We start from the raw sequence: 20,961 nt of genomic DNA on the forward strand, positions 1-20,961 counted from the left end.
CGCTTCAGGTTACATATGCTTCAGGTTACAGACCACACTAACCCAGAAATATTACATCAGGTTAAGAACTTTGCTTCAGGATGAGAACAGAAATCGTGCAGTGGCGGCAGGGCAGCAGCAGGATGCACCATTAGCTAAAATGGTGCTTCAGATTAAGAACAGTTTCAGGTTAAGAACGGACCTCCGGAACGAATTACGTTCTTAACCCGAGGTACCACTGTACATCTCATTGAAGTGGGGGAGACCAGGTGACCGAGGTTCTAACTGTGGATGGGAAACTTCAAGGCCCCTCTTATTCTCCCTTCTTAAGGTTCCTAACAGTTGCTACTAGCCATGAGGACTATGCTCTGCCTCCACAATTGAAGGCAGCAGTGCTTCTGAAAAACAGTCGCTGGAAGCAAAACCACAGGAGGGGAGAGTGCTTTTGTGTCCGAATCCAACTTGTGGGTGTCCCACAGGCCAGCCACTGTGAGAACAGGATGCTGGACTAGATGGGCCATTGGCCTGATCCAGCAGGCTCTTTTTGTGTTCTTAAATTTGTCCATCTGATCAGGTGACGGCACTGCTAGCAATGCTTCAACATACCCAGCAATGCAATCCACTCATATATAGCTGTGTTTGTTTGCTTTTAAAGCTAGTTTTTGGCGCTTCCAACATATAGCTGTCAACTTTTCCCTTTTCTTGCGAGGAATCCTATTCGGAATAAGGGAATTTCCCTTAAAAAAAGGAAAAAGTTGACAGCTATGTTCCAATGATCAAGAGAAGGAGTAGGAACATAGGAAGCTGCTGTAAACAGAATCAGACCACTGGTCCATCTAGGCCAGAATTGTCTGCACTGACTGGCAGAGGCAATCCAGGACTTCAGGCAGGGATTTCTCCCGGCTCTACCTAGAGATGCCGGGGGACGGATCCTGGGGTCTTCTGCATTCAGAGCAGATGCTCTGCGGTTACTACTGAACTATGGTCCTCCCATGATGAACATGCAATCAGCTATGGTACTTGATTAGGGTCTATTCAAATAGCTGCACCTCCAACCAAATCAGCGGTGTCAGCTCCTCCATTATGTGTATGATTCAATGGCCCTTGCTGTAATAGAGAACTACACACCTCTGGAGTGTATGAGCGATTCCCTTCAATGTCCAGCTCATTATTTAAAGCTTTGCTAGTTTGTAACGGCAGGGTGGAAATTAGATAGAGAAGCAGGTTTTCTAGCAGCTCTGGCTTATTTTCACCACTTAGGCTTTTTATCACTTTGGACAAATTGAAATGATGCTCACCATTTGCATTGAACTAAAATAGTTATTCCCCGGGCAACAGATATGTCACGGTTTCCATGAAATCATGCAGATGCCAGGTAGTATTGTGGAAACTCTCTTGTTTTAGAGGACAGGTCTACTGTTATTTGCTGCCTCTTTCAGTGGGGTGGGACCTGTTAGAGCTGCCTTTTTCATAACTAAACTAGCTCTCTCTCAGAACTCTCATGACAGGCAGGAAAAGGGGGAGGGATGATCAAAAAATAACCCCCATGGAAGAGTAAGGCAGGAGATAGGGGGACAGGGGTCTGGGCAGGTGCCAGGAGAGGTGTTGGTGGGTGCAATGGCACCCACAGGCACCATGTTGGAGACCCCAATTTTAAAGCCTTTGGCTCCCCCCAAGTTACAGCACTGCCTGTGAAGGAACGAGTACAAATCTTTTTTTTTTTTTTTTTTGCATATAAATTTTTATTAATTAACATCAAAAAACAAAACAAAACAAAATATATTAATTTCACATCGTTTTTCACAACTTATTTCTTTTTTGGACTTCCCTCAGCTGTTCCGTAAATCATCCATAGTTATAATTTTAATTACGCATTTCTCAGATTTATATTGACATTATTTATCTCTTTTTTCCTATTCCCTTTAGACAATACTTCTTACTTTTTCACAGTGCTTCTTTAAATCCCTTTAGCGTCATCTGTCCCTCACTTATATGTTCCAGATATTCCACAAATTTCCCCCAGTCCTCGATGAACTTTTGGTCTCTTAAATATCTAATCTTCCCTGTCAATTTATCTAGCTCTGCATAGTCTAACAGTTTCATTCTCCAATCTTCCACAGTTGGTATTTCTTGTTGTTTCCATTTCTGGGCCAGTAATACTCTTGCTGCTGTTACTGCATATTGAAAAAATTTACAGTCTTTTCTTTTTATCTCATTTCCTACTATTCCTAACAGAAAGACTTCTGGTTTCTTTGTGAATGTATATTTTAAGATCTTCTTCAGTTCATTGTATATCTTTTCCCAGAAGTCTTTTACTTTCTTGCATTCCCACCACATGTGATAAAAAGTACCTTCTTTATCTTTACATTTCCAACACTTATTGCATGTCTTATACATTTTTGCTAATTTTGCCGGTGTCATATACCATCTATAGAACATTTTCATCACATTCTCTTTTAACGTCATACAAGCAGTAAATTTTAAACCTTCCTTCCATAATTTTTCCCAGTCCTCGAATTGTATATTATAACCCACATCTCTGGCTCAACGAATCATTACCGATTTAACTTCTTCATCCTTTAAATTCCATTCTAACAACAGTTTATACATTTTGGATAGATTTTTACCATCATTATCTATGATTTCACTCTGAAATTTAGAATCCTTGTCCGCAAAACCTCGTTCTTTACCATCTTTCCTAAACATCTCATTTGTTTGGAAGTAATGCAGCCAATCATATACATGTTCTTTAACCTGCTCATAAGGTTTTATCTTCCATTTTGGAACGAGTACAAATCTTGCCTTCTAAACCCCAGCCTCTTTTTAAAGTAACTCTAAAACTAATTTTTAAACGTCAGGATTTAAAAAGAGAAACCTTAAGCACATACTCACAAGCTGGTCACTAGCCAGCCACTCTGGAAAAGCCAGGCAGCTGCTGTAGGACTAATGCTCAGATGTCAACTAACTTAACCACATTACTTTCCACATAGTTCAAATGAGTTCTGTCTTCATTTGGGGGCCTATCTAGAAAGGCACGCTTTTTGGAAAGCACCCTGAGAGAGAGAGATTGAGAAAGCACGGGGAAGGGTTGCCACTCAGTGACAGAGCACCTGTTTTGAATGCAGAAAGTCCCAGGTTGAATGCCTGGCATCTCCAGACAGGGCTGGGTATGTCCCCAGTTTGAAATCCTGAAGAACCACTGGATAAGGCTGGTCCCTGTGTTCCTTGACTGGTCCCCAGATTATAAACCATTACAAAACTGTCCAATTCTCCAAGAGACTGATTGGGAGGGGGAGGAAGAAACCTACCACCCCTACCCCTTCTATCAACTGCCAGAGCAGCCTTCCTCAACCTGGTGCCCTCCAGATATTGTTGGACTCCAACTCCCAGCAGCCCCAGCTAGCATGACCAACAGTCAGGGATGATGGGAATGTAGTCCAAATCTGGAGGTCACCTGCTTGGAGGATGTATAATGATGACCCCATGTTTCTATTCCTCTGTGCTCCTTGAAGCAAGAGGATGAGGTTGTTTTGATGATGTGTGGGAGATGTAAATATTGGCAATGCTATCAAGCACAGAGCCTGGCATCCCACCCTTAATTGCCCACTTCCCTGTGGCCCAGTTGATTTTAGTCAGATGATACAGGTGTGACTGAAGGTATAGGTTGTTTTACAGTCTTTAAATTGTCAGAACCTTCAGGAAACACAGAGTGGTAATTCTAGAATCAATACTAAGAGACAGGTATTTTACACCTGCTGTGTGTATGTGTAGAGGGGTATGTGTGTGTGTGTGTTTAAAGAAAAGCAACAGACACTAAAAAGGTTGTGCAGGGGTGGGGGTGGAAATACTACAACAATTGACAATCATACTTACTCAATCCCTTTTGCTGGGTGTATTGACAGATAGCAGGGAATTGCAGTTCAGTGAGTCAGGTAAACCAAGAGAGGTGTAATAAAACCCAAAAAACATCTGGGTCTAAGTCCAGTGAGAGATGGTGTTTGCGCTGAGATTGAAGCTTCTGTACAGCTTATATGACAGATAACAGACAGCGTTGCCAATCTCAAGCCAATTCATCTTCCATGACAGTGTGTGTAAGAAAGGGGGGGGGGAGGAGTATCTTTGGTGAAAACTACAAGACTTCTGCTAAACTAGCATCAGGCAAAATGATAAGCCTTATGACCCAGGGCTCTTATCTGGCGCACCAGTGATCAATATTTTAAGATTGGCTCCGAGGAATCAATACATCAACACAACCAGTGACACTTAACAACTGAGATTCAGGACAGGCAAAAGGGGGGAAATGGTAAAATGCATTCACACAGCGTGTAGTTAAGCTATGGAAGAGGTAGTGATGGCCAACAACTTAGAAGGCTTTAAAGACAAATGCAAGGCAAATAAGACTAGCAATCAGGGGCAGATCTACATTTTGTGGGCCCTGAAGCTAGAACTGTTATAGGGGGTCCCTTCATGACCAGTGACGAGGTCTGGATAACCACTGTTACCTTCTTCAATGGGGTTGTTTACAACAACCTTTACAACATCTGTGCTACTGACTCTCAAAACTTCAGGATTGTTGAAATATATGCAACAACAAAAATTGTCCAATTTTGAGTTGTGCGCCTCAAATTGAGTCTAGTAGACCCATTTTTCTAAAAGCATTTTGGACTAAAGTTGCTTCCCGGGGCCCCTCCAGGATTAGAGGCCCTGAAGCTTTAAGCTTTGTTAGTTTCATAGCAGATCCACCCCTGACAGCAATGACTACAAGACATGATGTTCTCTGTTCTCTGCATCCACTGTATGTCTGAATGCCTGCTGCTGGGAATCCCAGGTGAGAAGGGAGCTGCTATGCTCAGGTCCTGCTGGGCATCCATAGGGCATCTGGTTGGCCAATGTAAGAAGATGATGCTGGACTAGATGGACCTTTATCCTGAGCCAGCAGGGCTCTTCTCATATTCTCATATCCAGGTTTTTTCTTGCAGCTTGCAAGGAATCCTCAGCTTTCTTCACCAGATGACACTATGACTCAATGCTTAAAATAAAAAGTAGGCTCTAACTGTATTATCTTGCCCCCAGTTTATCACCCTTGAAAAACAACAACAAAATTATATACCCTTTTCCCATTGGTGTTCCAGCCCTTGGATCACTTAGGTTCCCCTTTCTCCAGCCAACAACTTCCTTTCCACCTCTGTAAAATCTTTCTGAGATCACCTAACTATAATCACACAGTATTTGAAGTACAGTGGTACCTCGGGTTACAAACGCTTCGGGTTACAAATGCTACAGGTTACAGCCTCCGCTAACCTGGAAGCAGTACCTCGGGTTAAGAACTTTACTTCAGGATGAGAACAGAAATTGTGCAGCAGCAGCAGCAGGAGGCCCCATTAGCTAAAATGGTACCACAGGTTAAGAACAGTTTCAGGTTAAGAATGGACCTCCGGAACGAATTAAGTTCTTAACCAGAGGTACCACTGTATGGCTGCATCATTGATATATCTAAGAGCACTGCAAACGCGGGCAATTGGATTTATACAGTCCATTGAATTGTATTCACATTTTCCTTCCCTCACACTCCCAAAACCTCTCCATTTGGTCCTGAGGGCTCTTTGCACCACTCTTTGCACCAGCCACACCTCTGCTCCCCAGGGCATGCACCTCAATGGCTCTGCTTTCTATCCTCCTTAAGAGTTTTTGCCTGGCTGGTATGTATCCTTGATGGAGCCTGGAAATATAGAGAAGTCATAAATTGTTCATTCTTCATTCTACATACAGTATTATTTTAATCTCCACCTCTTCCTTTCATCACTATTGCTGCACACTGATATATTTTGAGCCAGCAAATTCGGAATGTGTTTTGTTGCAGGAGAAGCAATCAGATGTCAATGACACGTGTGTGCACTACAAATACAGCTTGCTTACCTAGAAACCAATTCTACTGAAATCCATGGAATTTCATTCAGAGCAAACATATTTAGGATTAAGGTGACTTTTAGAGGAGTTGAAGGCAGTCAGAAGAAGGGAGCGTTCCAGCATTTAGTCATATATGTTGCTACAGTTCTTACTGTCAGAAAGTTCTTCCTGATGAATCTCTTTTCTTTTAACTTGAAGCCATTAGTTTGGGTTCTACCCTCTGGAGCAGGAGAAAGCAAGCTTGTGCCAACTTCTATGTGACTTCCACACATTCATTTGAGATGACTAAGTAGTGCTTTAGTCAGTCAAAGTTCTGTATCTTCTAGTTGTCTTTACTTTATGTAATGAAACCGAAAAGGGTCAGCTCAGATTTTCATTCCAACTTTTACTTTCTGTTATTTATAGCCAACATTTTGCTTTCTTTGCAATTCCCAGTACAATGCCAAAATACTGTGTGAGGAAGAGAACGAAAAAAGCTTAAAGCATTTATATGTTCTTGAGTCAGTTTGTGCGATAGTGAATTTTGCTCTATACTTATTAAATGACTCATGTAGCTTGAGTAATAAATGTATGACTAAGCTATTCAAGTAGTCATTTGCTTTCTTTCTCCAAACCATGCAAAATTGGATAAGGGCATAGCGCTGCTTAAAGGTGAACTATCTAGTTTTGCAAAACAACCAATGTGGCCTATGGGCATTTTTTCCCCCAGAACAACTGGCTTAGGGCAGAAGTCATGGTGTCCTGCAAATAACCCTAGCCAGAGCTCACCATGAGTTGTCTGACTCAACAAACCCGCCCAAGTGTTTCCCCAGAAGCTGGCAATGTACCATTATCATATTTACCCAATTGCATCACGATATACTCAAGGTTATTTAGCTAAACAAGGTTAAAGAAAGTGTTTCTAGTACTAATATTAGGTTACTCCCACCACTTTCCATGCTCTACTCTTAAACTGAGCTGGCCCTGTAAGACAAGATAGAATAAATGTTTGTCCCTCTTTGTACTCATAAAAAATAGCATTGGATGGTATGTTCATTCAACATCAGCTGTGTGTTTTATTGCACTTCACTTCAAGGTTAACTAAGGAATACTTTTGTTTCATTGCTGTAAAGTTTGGACAATGTGGCTTCAACTGTCATTAAGCTGACAATTCTAGAACTGGCAAACCACTAAGCAGGGAAGGTAAGCTTTCCATCAGGAGCACATCTACGGCTATGACTAAGCATGCAGATTGGACTAAGAAGCTTCCACTTACAACCACCCAGGTTGTCTCTCACATGCAACTTCCTTCTTCAGAGGCATTTAACTTGTATGTTTTACTTGTTTAAGCAAAGAAAAGTAGATGAAGTATTTCAGTATAAGACTTGTTTATTAAACTTCTGTCCTGCCCTTCCTCCCAAAGTGGTAAACAATAACCACAGCAGTTTTTCTTTAGTTCTGATATAAAGTGATAAAATGTCGTAAACCTTCAATTCACTCTGCTTCAGTGGACTTCAAGTATCATGTAAAGGAAGTCAACATTATAATGAACCCAGACTTAGTATAGCTGACAATATTATTTTTGTATATACTAGTAATTCAGAAATAAAGTTGAACAATACTGACAATACAAAACCCTTTAAGATTCAATTTTTTATTCATACAAAACAAAAACAAATTTGGGGGGTAATAAAGGACATTCTAGTATTTCTGCTTCCAGCTAGCATTCTGTAACATTTCTCTGTTCAATATACAGCAGTCCCATCCCAGACCGCAGCATCACTGAAAGCTATGAGGTTTCCATCTTGTAGCCGTGTTTTTCTAATTCAGCTCTGTAAAGTAAAAACAAAGCACACAAATTATTTAAATCCTGCGAAATGTTAGACACTCAATTCTTGCTTACATTAAAAAAACACTTGATTGGAACCAGACTAAGTTTCTATTGAGTATCAGTGAGACCCAAGTGCCAGGAAGTGTCTGAGCTCAACCCAACATGTATGTATATAATCTCTCAAAACATATTCTAATTACTCCTCCTTTTGCTTCCGAAACAATTAGTAGTCTGATGAAAAGTCTAATCACATTATATAAAATCCTTTTTATATTGGGTTGGATCCAGATTAAAGTAAGCTGCACTATGTTCCCACTGAAATGACTTCATTCAAGCTACAATCCTATACCCACTTACCTAGAAGGTTCATGACTGCACTGTCAGTTATAACTAACTTTTCACACTCATTTAAGCAGGACCCATGTGCAACTTAGTCTAGATCCAGCTGTTTATCATATTTCCACCTGCACCAATCAATAGTAAAAGGTTGTTGTAAACAGTTCAATGAAATATGTATCTTGCTTCAGCTCTCCTATGCTACTTCCTCCAAAACTTTCCTCTCCCCTCTACCTGTGGTTGCATCCATTCGCCACCCACCCCTGTCCCCTACTGAGTTGCTAAAGCAGACACAAGCAGCACAAGCCTTTGAATTATGTTGTTTCAGTGTGCATGTATCTCCATCTTCTTTGCCTGAGGAAGCCACAAACCCCTCAAGGCCAAAGGGAGGCAAGGCATTGCTAAGAAAAATAAGCTATATGCAGAGAAAAAACAATCTCAGAACAGGAAGTGTTATTTTGCAGATACAGTAGATAAAGGAAAACAGATGAAGCAACTGAAATATGATCCAATCATTAAATGCTTTCTCCTCCTCTTCTTTCTGATGTATCTGGCATGGTTCTTTAGTTTTGGCTATTTTCTTGATATCTGCTGTATAAGAAATAATAGTCAGTCCTGCAATTAACTTAAAACTGCTTTTTCAGACTGACAATAAGTGACAGCAACACAATTTTCATCTCAAAATTCAGCTGGAGATATTGAGCTTAACCCATTTAGAGCTGCTAGTACCTCAATAGTGATTACCGTATTTTTCGCTCTATAACACGCACCTGACCATAACACGCACATAGTTTTTAGAGGAGGAAAACAAGAAAAAAATATTCTAAACGAAACAGTGGATGTATGATTTTTGTGGTTCATGCTGTGGCCACAGACATGTGATCTGACGGTGAGTTTGGGGTAGCCCAATGCAAAAATCCTGAGGATCCATGTGGATCCATGCTTTGTAACCACGTTTTTGCGCCATTGCGGCCCCATGAAACAGTGGGTGTGTGTGCTTTTTGGTGCAGGCTGTAGCCATGGCTATGCTATGTGATCTGATGGTGAATTTGGGTTGACCTAGTGCAAAAATCCTGAGGATCCGTGTGGATCCGTGCTTTGTAACCACGTTTTAAGTGGGGAGGGAAGGAAAAGAACTCAAGGGACAAGGAGCACGCGTGGGGTGGGTGGAAAAGGATGCTGCTAATAATGCAGGAGAGGCTCCTCTCTGGCTTTGCTCCTTTAGAACAAGCAGGCTCTGCGTCTCTCCCTCCTCCCTGGCAAGGAAACCATGATAGTAACTACTCTGAGACAAATCAAGAAAAATTGCAACCAACACTCTCCCCCAACAAGCGCAGTGAGGTCAAAACACACACACACGCAGAGAGAGAACTGGCCCTAAAGTCGCAGGGCGCTGGAAGTCGCAGGGGCACTGGGGGAGTGAACGGGAAGCAGGAGGAGAAGGAGCCCTCTCTCTCTCACACACAGACACACAGAGTGTCAATTCTAAAGTCGGAGGCAGAGGGCAGGGAGAGTGAACGGGAAGCAGGAGGAGAAGGAGCCCTCTCTCTCACACACACAGACACACAGAGTGTCAATTCTAAAGTCGGAGGGAGAGCGCAGGGGCGCTGGGAGAGTGAACAGGAAGCAGGAGGAGGAGAACAATAGTTCAAGCACACACACACACAGTGGCTAATCCAAAATCGGACAGCAAAAAACTGCAGGCAGGGACAGAGAGCACGGGGTTGTTTTAAAGCTCTGCTTCTCTCCCTCCTCCCGGCTAGATTGGCTGAAAAGCTTTGCTGCTACTTAGCAGCTCAGTGGGGAGGAGAGAGGAACATAGAGGATGGGGTTGTTTTAAAGCAGCCAAGCCCGCTCTGCTTCCTCCCTCCTCCCCAGCTCGGCTCGCTGACAGGAGCCGCTTACACCCGCTTTGCTGTTTCAAAGCGAGCCACGGACTGCTCACAACTGCAGCAGATTCCCCCGCCATCTGTAGGCATTCGCTCCATAACACGCACAGACATTTCCCCTTACTTTCTAGGAGGAAAAATCTGCGTGTTATGGAGCGAAATTTACGGTAATACTAGTTGACACTGCAGCTATTTTATTATGTGCACAATATGGCTAAATATCAGTAAAGTAACGCAGCTTGAAACTTAAAGCAACTGCTGATGTGCACAAAGTTCCATGTTACGTATGGGAGCCGCTACAAAATGTGCTTTTGTCCAGCATGTTGGATCTGATTCTTGTTTGAGGGATTCTAGCCTGGAATTTTTTCACTATTTGTATATACTGAAAACTTTTAGATGACCTTAGCTGATTGGAGAAATCATCTTCCACATTGTCATCATCCCAATTGTCTTCCCACACATGTGCATCTTCATCTTCATCTAAACCAGCCCAGTCTGAAAAAAGGACACAGGACAAGTTTAGTTTATATATAGTTAAACTGTGAGCAAAATATTTCAGTAACTTGAATATCAGAAAGCTTCATTCCCTTTAATTGTGTTATAAATAGTTGTTGTTAACTGTTTTAACAATAATATTACTGCTTTATAGTTTGGGAGACTGCTTTGAGGGGTTTTTTTTTACAATTAAACAGTGTATCAATTTTATGAAATGAAATAAATAAATGTAACTTTAAGGATACAATTCAGAGCACAATGTAATTTCATGCCACTCTTCGGTAAGTATGCAATATTTACTGCAGTTCATGCAGTAATATTAATGACAAAGGTAAAAACTGAAAGTGAACAGTGGCGGCTAAAACATGTATCTTGTATCTACCACTTTCCCAGTATCTTATACACACTTTATAAAATGACAGAGCTCCATTGGTATGAACTGAGAGTATTTTAACGGTTAGATCTGGACCAAAGCCAAGACTCGTGGTTTGTAAATGCATGATTGGAGTCAAATGATAGAAGCACTTCACAGACTGATCCCCTTAAAAGGTCTGGCTGGTAATTTCTAGTCACAGATATTCCAAATTTGTAAGGCTGAACAGCTCTGTTCAAGGTGGAGGAAACGAGTAAGGTGAGTCAGTATCAGGCAACCTAGACAACACGCTAGGGTGAGGAAATGAGGCAAAGAGATAAGAGAGCAGCAAACTAGATGCTGTCTGGCCAAAGATCAGGTACTGGCCCAGGAAGCTTTTAAAAAAAGAGAGAGGTTGAACCCTATTAGGGAAAGGGCCCAGAGTTCTGTCCTGCTAGTAAGGAGTATTGAGAGGTCAGTCCCTATTCATATATTTAAACTCCATGGATACTACTTCAATACCAGTTGGGACCCTAATACCAGGGAATTTGAAAAATGACATGTGAATAAGTTGCACATCAGATTTCATCACTGCAAAACAAGTGGGAGCTCAGGCTATTAAACCATGGGCTTTTCTCCTAACAGGCTTTCAAACCATTGGCACAAATGTGTAAGATTTGAGACACACAATGATAGAGGCAGCGATCAAAGACCATGTATTGCCGTACATTTCTAATGCCATCCTTCAGGACATAAAAGCGACCCGTTCCAGCAATATCTTCCTACTGTTTTCCAAAGTAAAAACTGGCTTTTCAAATACATTTCTGATCTCTAGAACAGTGTTTCCCAACCTTGGGTCTCCAGCTGCTTTTGGACTACAACTCCCATCATCCCTAGCTAGCAGTACCAGTGGTCAGGGATGGTGGGAAATGTAGTCCGAAAACAGCTAGAGACCAAAGGTTGGGAAACACTGCTCTAGAACTCTAACCCACGACAATAAGTAAGCCAGTCCTGTGCTTAAACAATACTGTGGCAACCTGATGCAAAAACACAGTAACTATGCTATGACAGTTCACTGGCTTTGTAACCAAAATACTACTGTATAAGTTTCACATTTAGGTGGTGTTTTTCAAAAGACACAAGATATGAGCATTTCAGGGCTTTGGCATTCTTGTTTACTATATAGCACATTGAGCTTTCATGCATTAAAAATATGAATCAAGTTAATCTTTTGATGATTCTGAAACAAATAAGTAATGCTCCCTGCTAACCAGCCTTGAGATGAGCAGACTCTCATCTTACAGTCTTTCCTCTCCCTGGAGTAAATACCACTCACTCCACTTAATCATGGCTGAGGGGTTTGTTGGCACTTATGTTAACCACTGTCAAATTCTAAACATACATACTACGATTTAGGAATGGAAAAATCCAGGGTACTTAGACATATCTCTGATGTTTTATTCTATGTTTTAAATTTTGCACATTGCAAGTTTTTGTTTTGTGTAAGTTGCTTATTTATTTTAAATAAATAAATAAATAAATAAATAAATAAATAAATAAATAAATGAAACTTACTGCCAAGCATGTTTTTAACCAAGGAGTAGACCTGCTTTGTTTTAACTGGGTTTTTGATAAAAAGCTTCTTGCAACTGACATTACTATAATATTAATGAACACAATAATGTCAGCAGAGTGCATTAATTCATTTTAGATCACAACAGCCCCTGTTCTAACAGATCAATCTCTGTTGAAACACTAAACATAGCAATGCAAAACATAACTTGCAACACATTCTTATTTCAGTAACTGAAATTATATGGATCACTGGTATCATTGTAGCTACCATAATTTCTTGAAAGCAAATGGGTTGGGCTGAAAGACATGCTCACTAAAATTAATACGGTGTAAAATGCAAAACCCCAAGTGCATCCAGCTGTACAGCAGCTCGGGGTAACACAATAGGTACTGATGGGGGTGGTGGGTAGGAGGCTTCTCCCCACCCTCAAACATTCCAAACAGACAACTAGTTTCCACATCAAAGTTCTGTGCAACTTGCAGGATTTGAAACATTAGCTGATAAAATGATCACCTCGCTTTGTGTTCCCTACTGATTAAACTTGCTGCACTATAAGGAGCAGTCATCTTCACAAAAACTGGGACAGAAAGCCTGTAACTATACATTATTCATGCAGCTAAAGGATGTTATTTGCACACTTGCAAATGTAAAATTATCATCCAGTGGTATTATTTTCCTTTCACCAGATAAAATGAAAAAATATAAAGCACTATGGGGATTTGAAAGTACTGTATCATTAATTAACTACAACATGCCCACGTTTCAAAGATCTTAAAACTACTTGTATAACACAGTTGTTAAATTCTTCTACACTTAAAAGCCAACATATACTTTGTTTATTGCTCTAACATACCTAAGTAACTTATTTTTCACACTTCTGTACAATTTCCAAAAAATATTTAGCATGTGATGAATTCTTATAAGGAATACTAATACTGTACCACAATGGAATGCTTAACAAAAATAGAACAAATCGATTTCAGATGGTTGAATTTGAAAGGTAAGAATAAAATCACCCTTGAAATGTAGGGTGCTTTAATAAAAACATTCTTTGTGGAATGTTTCTCTCTCATATGTCAATTTAACTTTGCATTGTGAAACTCTGTAACGGGAAGGTGCACTTCTGAAGTTTATTTAACACAGAAGTTTACTGATACCCATGCTATTATTATTCATACCTATACTACTAAAATTCTAAAGGTTCTTTCAGTTAGACTGGCGAAATCATATGACAAATCAGGAGCTCAAGATTTCTATACAAAAAAACTTTGCACTTCTCAGTGCTGAGCAAATGCACCACAGCAAATGCAATTAAAGCAAAATGGTAGTGGCACTGCTTTTAGCACAATGTGCAAGGCATCAAGCTTTAAAATATATAACCAAGTTCAGCCTCAAAGCAGAGATGTTTAAAAACATAATACTGCTAATAAATTGTATGAAACAGACTTTTAAAAAATCCGCTACATAGTTTTGCTGAGCTATACAATAATACAGAAGCCTTATTTAAGGTCAGCAGTATCTACTGTTTGTGCAATCCTGTTTTACTGTTGAGAAAGCACCACCACCACCACAGCAGATCAGCAACAGCAATGAATCAACCAATCATATTCAAATGTAATAGAAACATAATAAAGTTGAGCAAGTACTGTCTGAAACCAGAATCTAAATTTCTGGTCATTCAGCAAAGTCTGAGTCTGCCACAATTTACTGGAAGCAAGTTCTATAAATGAACAGGGCTTTCTTCCTGGCTATTAAAGGGGATAGTAAACATGGTGTTCTGAATACGCAAGAGTGACAATTATTAAACAGCTGCTGCTAAATTTTTAACACACACTGACTGGCTTTCTGTACATGCCATCACGTCTACTGATCAAGGATAGCATCTTTGTTCACCAGGTGAGAGATCTTGGTCCTACTAACTGTACCCAGGAAAACAGTCGGATCACATCCCTGTTTAGCCCAAAGTCCACAAGCGGAGAGAAATCCTCCGAGCGGTAAAGGTAAAGGTACCCCTGCCCGTACGGGCCAGTCTTGACAGACTCTGGGGTTGTGCGCCCATCTCACTTAAGAGGCCAGGGGCCAGCGCTGTCCGGAGACACTTCCGGGTCACGTGGCCAGCGTGACATCGCTGCTCTGGCCAGAGCCAGAGCCAGAGCCGCACACGGAAACGCCGTTTACCTTCCCGCTGGTAAGCGGTCCCTATTTCTCTACTTGCACCCGGAGGTGCTTTCGAACTGCTAGGTTGGCATGCGCTGGGACCGAGCAGCGGGAGCGCACCCCGCCGCAGGGATTCGAACCGCTGACCTTTCGATCGGCAAGCTCTAGGCGCTGAGGCTTTAACCCACAGCGCCACCTGCGTCCCCCCTCCGAGCGGTAGACGCGTTTTAAAGCGGTCCAAAACCTGGCCAGCCACCTGTCACGCCTCAAGCCTACCCCTGATGTTTCTTCCACACGGAATGGGGGGATGATGCGGGTGAGCCAGCCAGCCAGGAACTCGCGCTGCGTAAACACACGGCACATCTGAAGCACATGGCATTCTTACACTCCCACCCCGCGGGGCAAAGCATCCTGGGAACTATAGTTCGATGCTGGGAACTGCAGGTCTGAGGAGTCACGTACTTTAAATGTGTGGCGCGTGGGCAGCCTCAGGCGCGAAAGGGATGCTGGGAGATAAGGCCCCGAGGCCGCAGAGGCTCCTACTCGGGAGCAACCAAGCCCCAACTGTGAGGGGGCCCCTCTCGCGGGAACAGCGCGCGCGCACACACAGAGGCGTGTTTGAGGCCTAGTTTTCAGCCTCTCCAAAAGCCTCCCCGCCCCCCACTAGGCAACAGCGCACAGTCACCGTCCTCGTCCCTCAGCCCGCCCCTCCCCCCCCCCACGAGCCGCTCCTCTCCTGGGTTCGAGGCTACCTTCGGCCGGGAACTCCTCGAACTCGTCGTCCTCCTCCAAGAGCCCCAAGTCGACGGGCTGTTTCTTCTCCGACATCATCGGCCTTGCGCCGCTCTAGAGCCCGCCAGCGACTCCCACTCTATTGCTCCCCGCTGGGAATGACGGGACGGCGACGGAACCGGGAGGCCGGCCGGCAAGCGAGCGGGCGGGCGGGCGGGCGGAAGGCGCATGCGCCCTCTCCCGCGCGGCCTGGCCGCTCTAGCCGCCGACGTCGCTCGCGAGAGCGTATCGGCGTCATCCCCACCCCCACAACCACGTGCTGCACGCTTTTGGTCCTGCGTCACGGCGGTTTATTTTGCGTCCAGCTCGTTCTTTGTTTTTTAGTTACCTCGGCGGGGATGTGCAGGGAGGGAGTTTCGGCGCTTTTCTTTTCGGAGGGAGGGGGCAGAGGCAATGGGGCGTAAGCAACAAAAGCATGCAATACAGTAAACTACATCCTACATCAATAGTGATATTTGTTTGTGCCATTCGTATCCCGCCTTTCTGCCAAACAAGATGGGGTAGTGCCCATTGCTCCCCACTTCCATCCTCACAACAGCCCTGTGAGGTAGGAAGATGCTGGCTAACCCATCTTGGCTGTGAGTCCTGGAAGAGCTTGCAGGCCTTTCCCCACATAGCCCAGAAAGGCCTTGAAAGACTCCAGCTACAAAAGTTGATGCTGCTGAGCAGACACTTGGGCTGGGGTGGTGTTTGGAAGCAGGGGTTGTTGCTGTTACCTGATATTAATTTCTTTGCATCCTGATTTTTAGACCTTACTATTTAATTGTTGCATCTTAAAAAGCAGAGACATCACCTTGCCAACAAAGGTCTGTATAGTTAAAGCTATGGTTTTCCCAGTAGTGATGTATGGAAGTGAGAGCTGGACCATAAAGAAGGCTGATCGCCGAAGAATTGATGCTTTTGAATTACAGTGGTGCCTGGCAAGACAAAATTAATTCGTTCCGCAAGTTTTTTCGTCTTGCGATTTTTTCATCTTGCGAAGCACGGACTTTGGAAAAGCTTCAAAAATCAGCAAAGTCTTCAAAAACCTCAAAAAGGGCTACTACACCGCGTGCTATGAGTTGCTCCTCGAAGTGAATGCATGGTTTTAAGAAAAAGGAAACAAACTTGCAAGACAAAGGAAACAAACTTGCAAGACGTTTCCGTCTTGCGAAGCAAGCCCATAGGGAAATCCGTCTTGCGAAGCAACTCAAAAAACGAAAAACTCTTTCGTTTTGAGAGTTTTTCGTCTTTCGAGGCATTCGTCTTGCGAGGTACCACTGTATGGTGCTGGAGGAGACTCTTGAGAGTCCCATGGACTGCAAGAAGATCAAACCTCTCCATTCTTAAGGAAATCAACCCTGAGTACTCACTGGAAGGACAGATCCTGAAGCTGAGGCTCCAATACTTTGGCCACCTCATGAGAAGAGAAGACTCCCTGGAAAAGACCCTGATGTTGGGAAAGATGGAGGGCACAAGGAGAAGGGGAGGACAGAGGACGAGATGGTTGGATAGTGTTCTTGAAGCTACCAGCATGAGTTTGACCAAGCTGCGGGAGGCAGTGGAAGATAGGAGTGCCTGGCGTGCTCTGGTCCATGGGGTCACGAAGAGTCGGACACGACTAAACAACAACAAAAACAAATTTAATTGTTGGTTGGGTTGTGTGCAATTGTGAAGGAGTTGGGTATGTTTAGCCTGGAAAAGAGGAGATATAATAATAGCCGTTTCCAAATCACTTTAAGGGCCGGTGAATCAAACTTGTTTTCTCCTGCTCCAGAGGGTAGGACTCGAATCAAGGGCTCCAAGTTACAAGAAAGGAATATTGCTGAAAAAAAGATATGCTAATATGCCTAGATTAAAATGTGAAGTACTGGATGAAAAAAATTAGTAAGGAAAGATAATCAGAATATATAGATGATTTGAGAAGATTGTAGAATGCAAAGATTATTGTAAATTGTATAATGTGGAGGAAATCGAGTGGGGGCGGAAGGAAGTGGGAGGAAGGAGAAAAGAATAATATGAAGAATAATATGATGGATTGAGGAAATAGAAATGTAAATGTATGGGGGATGGGGAGGAAATGGTGTTGGCTTTGGTACATCTGTATTGTAATGTAATATGTGAAAACCTTGCAAGTTTGCCAATGTGTCTCCATTACACAGTTCACTCTCAGGGTGGGGAAGGAAGATTCCGACTAAACATCAGGAAGAACTTTTCTGACAGGAAGAGCTGTTTGACAGTGGAATGGACTCCCTCAGAAGGTGATTGACTCTTTCATTGGAGATTTCTAAACAGAAGTTGGATGACCACCTGTCGTGGATGCTTTAGTTGAGATTCCAGCATTGCAGGGAGCTGGACTAGATGATATTCGGACTGCCTGCCAATTCTACAATTCTGTGCATCTCTGAAAATATATGCTTATAGCTATTCAAGATAAAAGAATTCAGTCCTCCTTTGCATGTAGTCACCCCCTTTCTGTTTTCTCCCTTCTTCTTATCACTTTAGAAAGAATCCTGAACAACAACAATGAAACAGTTTTACTACGACTGATGTATTTCTGAAGATTTAGTTGCAACAACGATGTGGATCTACATCAGTTGAAGAATATTGTACTAAAATGTAACTGCTATTCAAGTACCTGATTATGTATACAAGCCACATAACACAGCAAAGCAAAACATTTTCCTTGAAGATTTTTCTGCATCCCACACAAGTGAGTTTTTTCTCTCTCTCTGTGTTGGCATGACACAATGAACATGTGTTGCCAAAATATAGGGGAATAAAGGATGGCTTCAGATGGCCTATTGACAGTAATTAGATAGCACGCTCACAACACTATCCCCTTCTTAAAGAGGGTCTGGTCCTCAGAGTTTTTGGAGCAGAGCAATCCTAAGCATTTTTGCTCAGAAATATTATAGGACTTAGTACTCAGAAAGTGTGTTTAGGTTGGATTACAACCTCAAAGGGCACACAGCTTTCCCTTGTATCTTGGGTTCATTTCCACCCTCAAATACCCACTTTTAAGGCTCTTTTTGGAAAACCATACTGACTCTCCCACAGCATTTACAGTAATCTGTAAATGTAATCTTTTATGATGACTTTAATTTTCTATAATCTATGTAAAATCTAGTGCTCCCATCCTCCTTTGCCAGGAGAGGTCCAAAGGCTGCTGGAAGGTTCAATTATTTCCTGCTGGATTTCATGGTTTGCTGGCAAAGCTCTTTCTGATTTGCAACAGGCAGCCTGTAGGGCACATGTTTTACAAAGTGCCTTTTCCTTCATATTATTATTATAATCATTGCTTTCAAAATTAGTTTACAAAAGAGTTTACAATATAAAGAGGCGGGGAAAACAGCAAGGAACATCCTTGTAATATTAAGAAATATAGTAGACTAGATAAACAAAAATGAAAACATCAAGATTAAAAGACATACCAAAAAGAAAAGAAAAGAAAAGAACTCACAAGATAAGACTGTCATTGGACAGAATGATTTTATTTATTTTTGCTAATTTTCTTAATTGCAATTCTTAGAGACCCCGAAAATGGTTAACATTATAAATTATCTCCCATTATTTTTCATTCCTTTTTTAAAAAAGAAGCTCATTCTTGTTTGAATCCTTTAAAAGTTTTTTTCCTTCCTGCTTTACCCATAAAATCAAAGATATCTTGTTCAGTGTTGCAAAATCCTCCATTTTGATTTGCCATATTTAATATTCTATATTATTTTAATGAATGTGGAATGTTATTTTATTTGCATAGTGTATATTGTATTATGCATATTGTCTGATTTATATGATGTTAGCTGCTCTGAGCCCAGCTTTGTCTGGGGAAGGCGGGATACAAATAAATTGTTGTTGTTGTTGTTGTTGTTGTTGTTGTTAGGGCCACAGCTTTGGATTCTATCAGAAATCAGGCATGGCTTCCCAACCTTGCTTCCAGCTTCCAGCTGACATATCTCAACTCTCCCCTCTGCCCTTTGTCTTTCTAACTACCAGACAATTAAGGAAGGGAGGCCCAGCCTTTTGACCTCTGGCACAGAACCCCTTTCTTTGTTACCTTAACAACCCACACTTAGTCCAGTACCTCACCAGGAAGCTAGCTTGGCTATTCCAGGAATTGCTTAGATTTTAACACTTGCTGAATCTAGGAATTAGAAGGACCTTGGCATACAGCCTAGCCCCACAAAACTCAATAGCTAATAGTGTCTGAACTGATGGCAAGAGGCTTTTAAGGCACAGTGCATAGTTGAGCTATGCACTGTGCCTTAAAAGCCTCTTGCCATCAGTTCAGACACTATTAGCATATACATGAATATCCATGTCTGGAAAACAGAGAAAATGCCAACAAAGGAAGAATGGCAAGTCAAGCTTATGGTCTATGTGGAACTGGCTAAGCTGACAGGATACATTAGAGAGACAACATCGATTTCAAAAAGGAGGGGGAACCATCTATAAACTACAGTGGTACCTTGGGTTACATACGCTTCAGGTTACAGACTCCGCTAACCTAGAAATACTTCTTCGGGTTAAGAACTTTGCTTCAGGATGAGAACAGAAATCGTGCAGCAGCGGCGCGGCGGCAGCAGCGGGAGGCCCCATTAGCTAAAGTGGTGCTTCAGGTTAAGAACAGTTTCAGGTTAAGAACGGACCTCCGGAACGAATTAAGTACGTAACCAGAGGTACCACTGTCTATAAAAAGACATTATAAGTCTTGGACCCATTGGCAGGCTTTGACTAAACTTTCACAACTATATAAGAGGTAAAAACCAGCAGGGTATAGAATTTGTTTAATAAATTAGTACGGAAATATGGGGGAAGCCAAAGAGGGGGGAGGGAAGAAATATGGATATATAAATTGTTCAATTAAGATTTGTAGAATTTTTTTTGTTACAATTTGGAAAATTCAATAGAAATTATTTTTAAAAAGAAAGAATATCCATGTCTGAAAAAGAATGGGAATGTGTGGTAAGCAATATGTTAAAAATGCATAGCTGGGAAAGCCAATTTTTTAATGAGTATTTTGGAGTATAAAGCCACCATCTGGAATCACCCTAGACTTATTGCTCTAGGTCTCACCATCAGAATATCATTTTTGTTAAAACCATTTGTCTTTGAACGGTGGTGGCTGTGGCTTGTTAAGTGTGGGTGGGCAGTGGCATCTTTCCTTCAGTGATGGAACTTTATTTTTGGGAGGGCATAGGGCAAAGTTAGAGTATCTCCAGGTTTGCAGTGTTTGCCCCTATAACTCTGAACACCCCAAAGCTTGCTGCCTTGCCCCACCCCATCCCAACAAGTCAATTGAGAGACTCACGTCACAAGCCACTGCTGCTTTTAAATGTTTTGTGATAGTAAATGACATTCATTTGGCATTATATTGTAATATAATTGCTATTTCTCGGCTTTTACATTGTTTCCTGGTTTTATTTGGTTGCGAGTTACTTCCCTTTGTTGCCCTGGTTCTGTATCCTAATGCCAATCTGCTACAATGTGAAGTTAAGCCATGATGCCTAATTTTATTTTTGGCTTCTGCAATCACAGTGCTTGCCAGGGAGCATGAGCTAAATCCACACAAGAGGTTAGCAACAGAAGGGGTCATCAGATGTCAAATGTATCTATCGCCATATCCCTCTCACTTTTCATAAATGTATTCTACAGTTACAAAACCAGAGGGTAACTGATTGGGTCTGGT

The 20,961-nt window shown here is 42.0% G+C and overlaps 1 protein-coding gene across 1 annotated transcript; it reads right to left on the reverse strand.

Moving 5' to 3' along the window:
• Positions 1–7,503: 7,503 nt before the first annotated feature.
• On the reverse strand, positions 7,504–15,451 carry SEM1 (SEM1 26S proteasome subunit). The gene is made up of 3 exons (XM_079948207.1): positions 15,254–15,451; positions 10,323–10,416; positions 7,504–7,697 (listed from the first exon to the last, which is right to left on the reverse strand). The coding sequence occupies exons 1-3, from the start codon at positions 15,330–15,332 to the stop codon at positions 7,655–7,657; spliced, it is 216 nt and encodes a 71-aa protein (XP_079804333.1). The 5' UTR covers positions 15,333–15,451; the 3' UTR covers positions 7,504–7,654.
• Positions 15,452–20,961: the final 5,510 nt, after the last annotated feature.

The sequence above is a fragment of the Podarcis cretensis genome, assembly GCF_951804945.1.
Source record: "Podarcis cretensis genome assembly, chromosome: 12".
Lineage (NCBI taxonomy): Eukaryota > Metazoa > Chordata > Lepidosauria > Squamata > Lacertidae > Podarcis > Podarcis cretensis.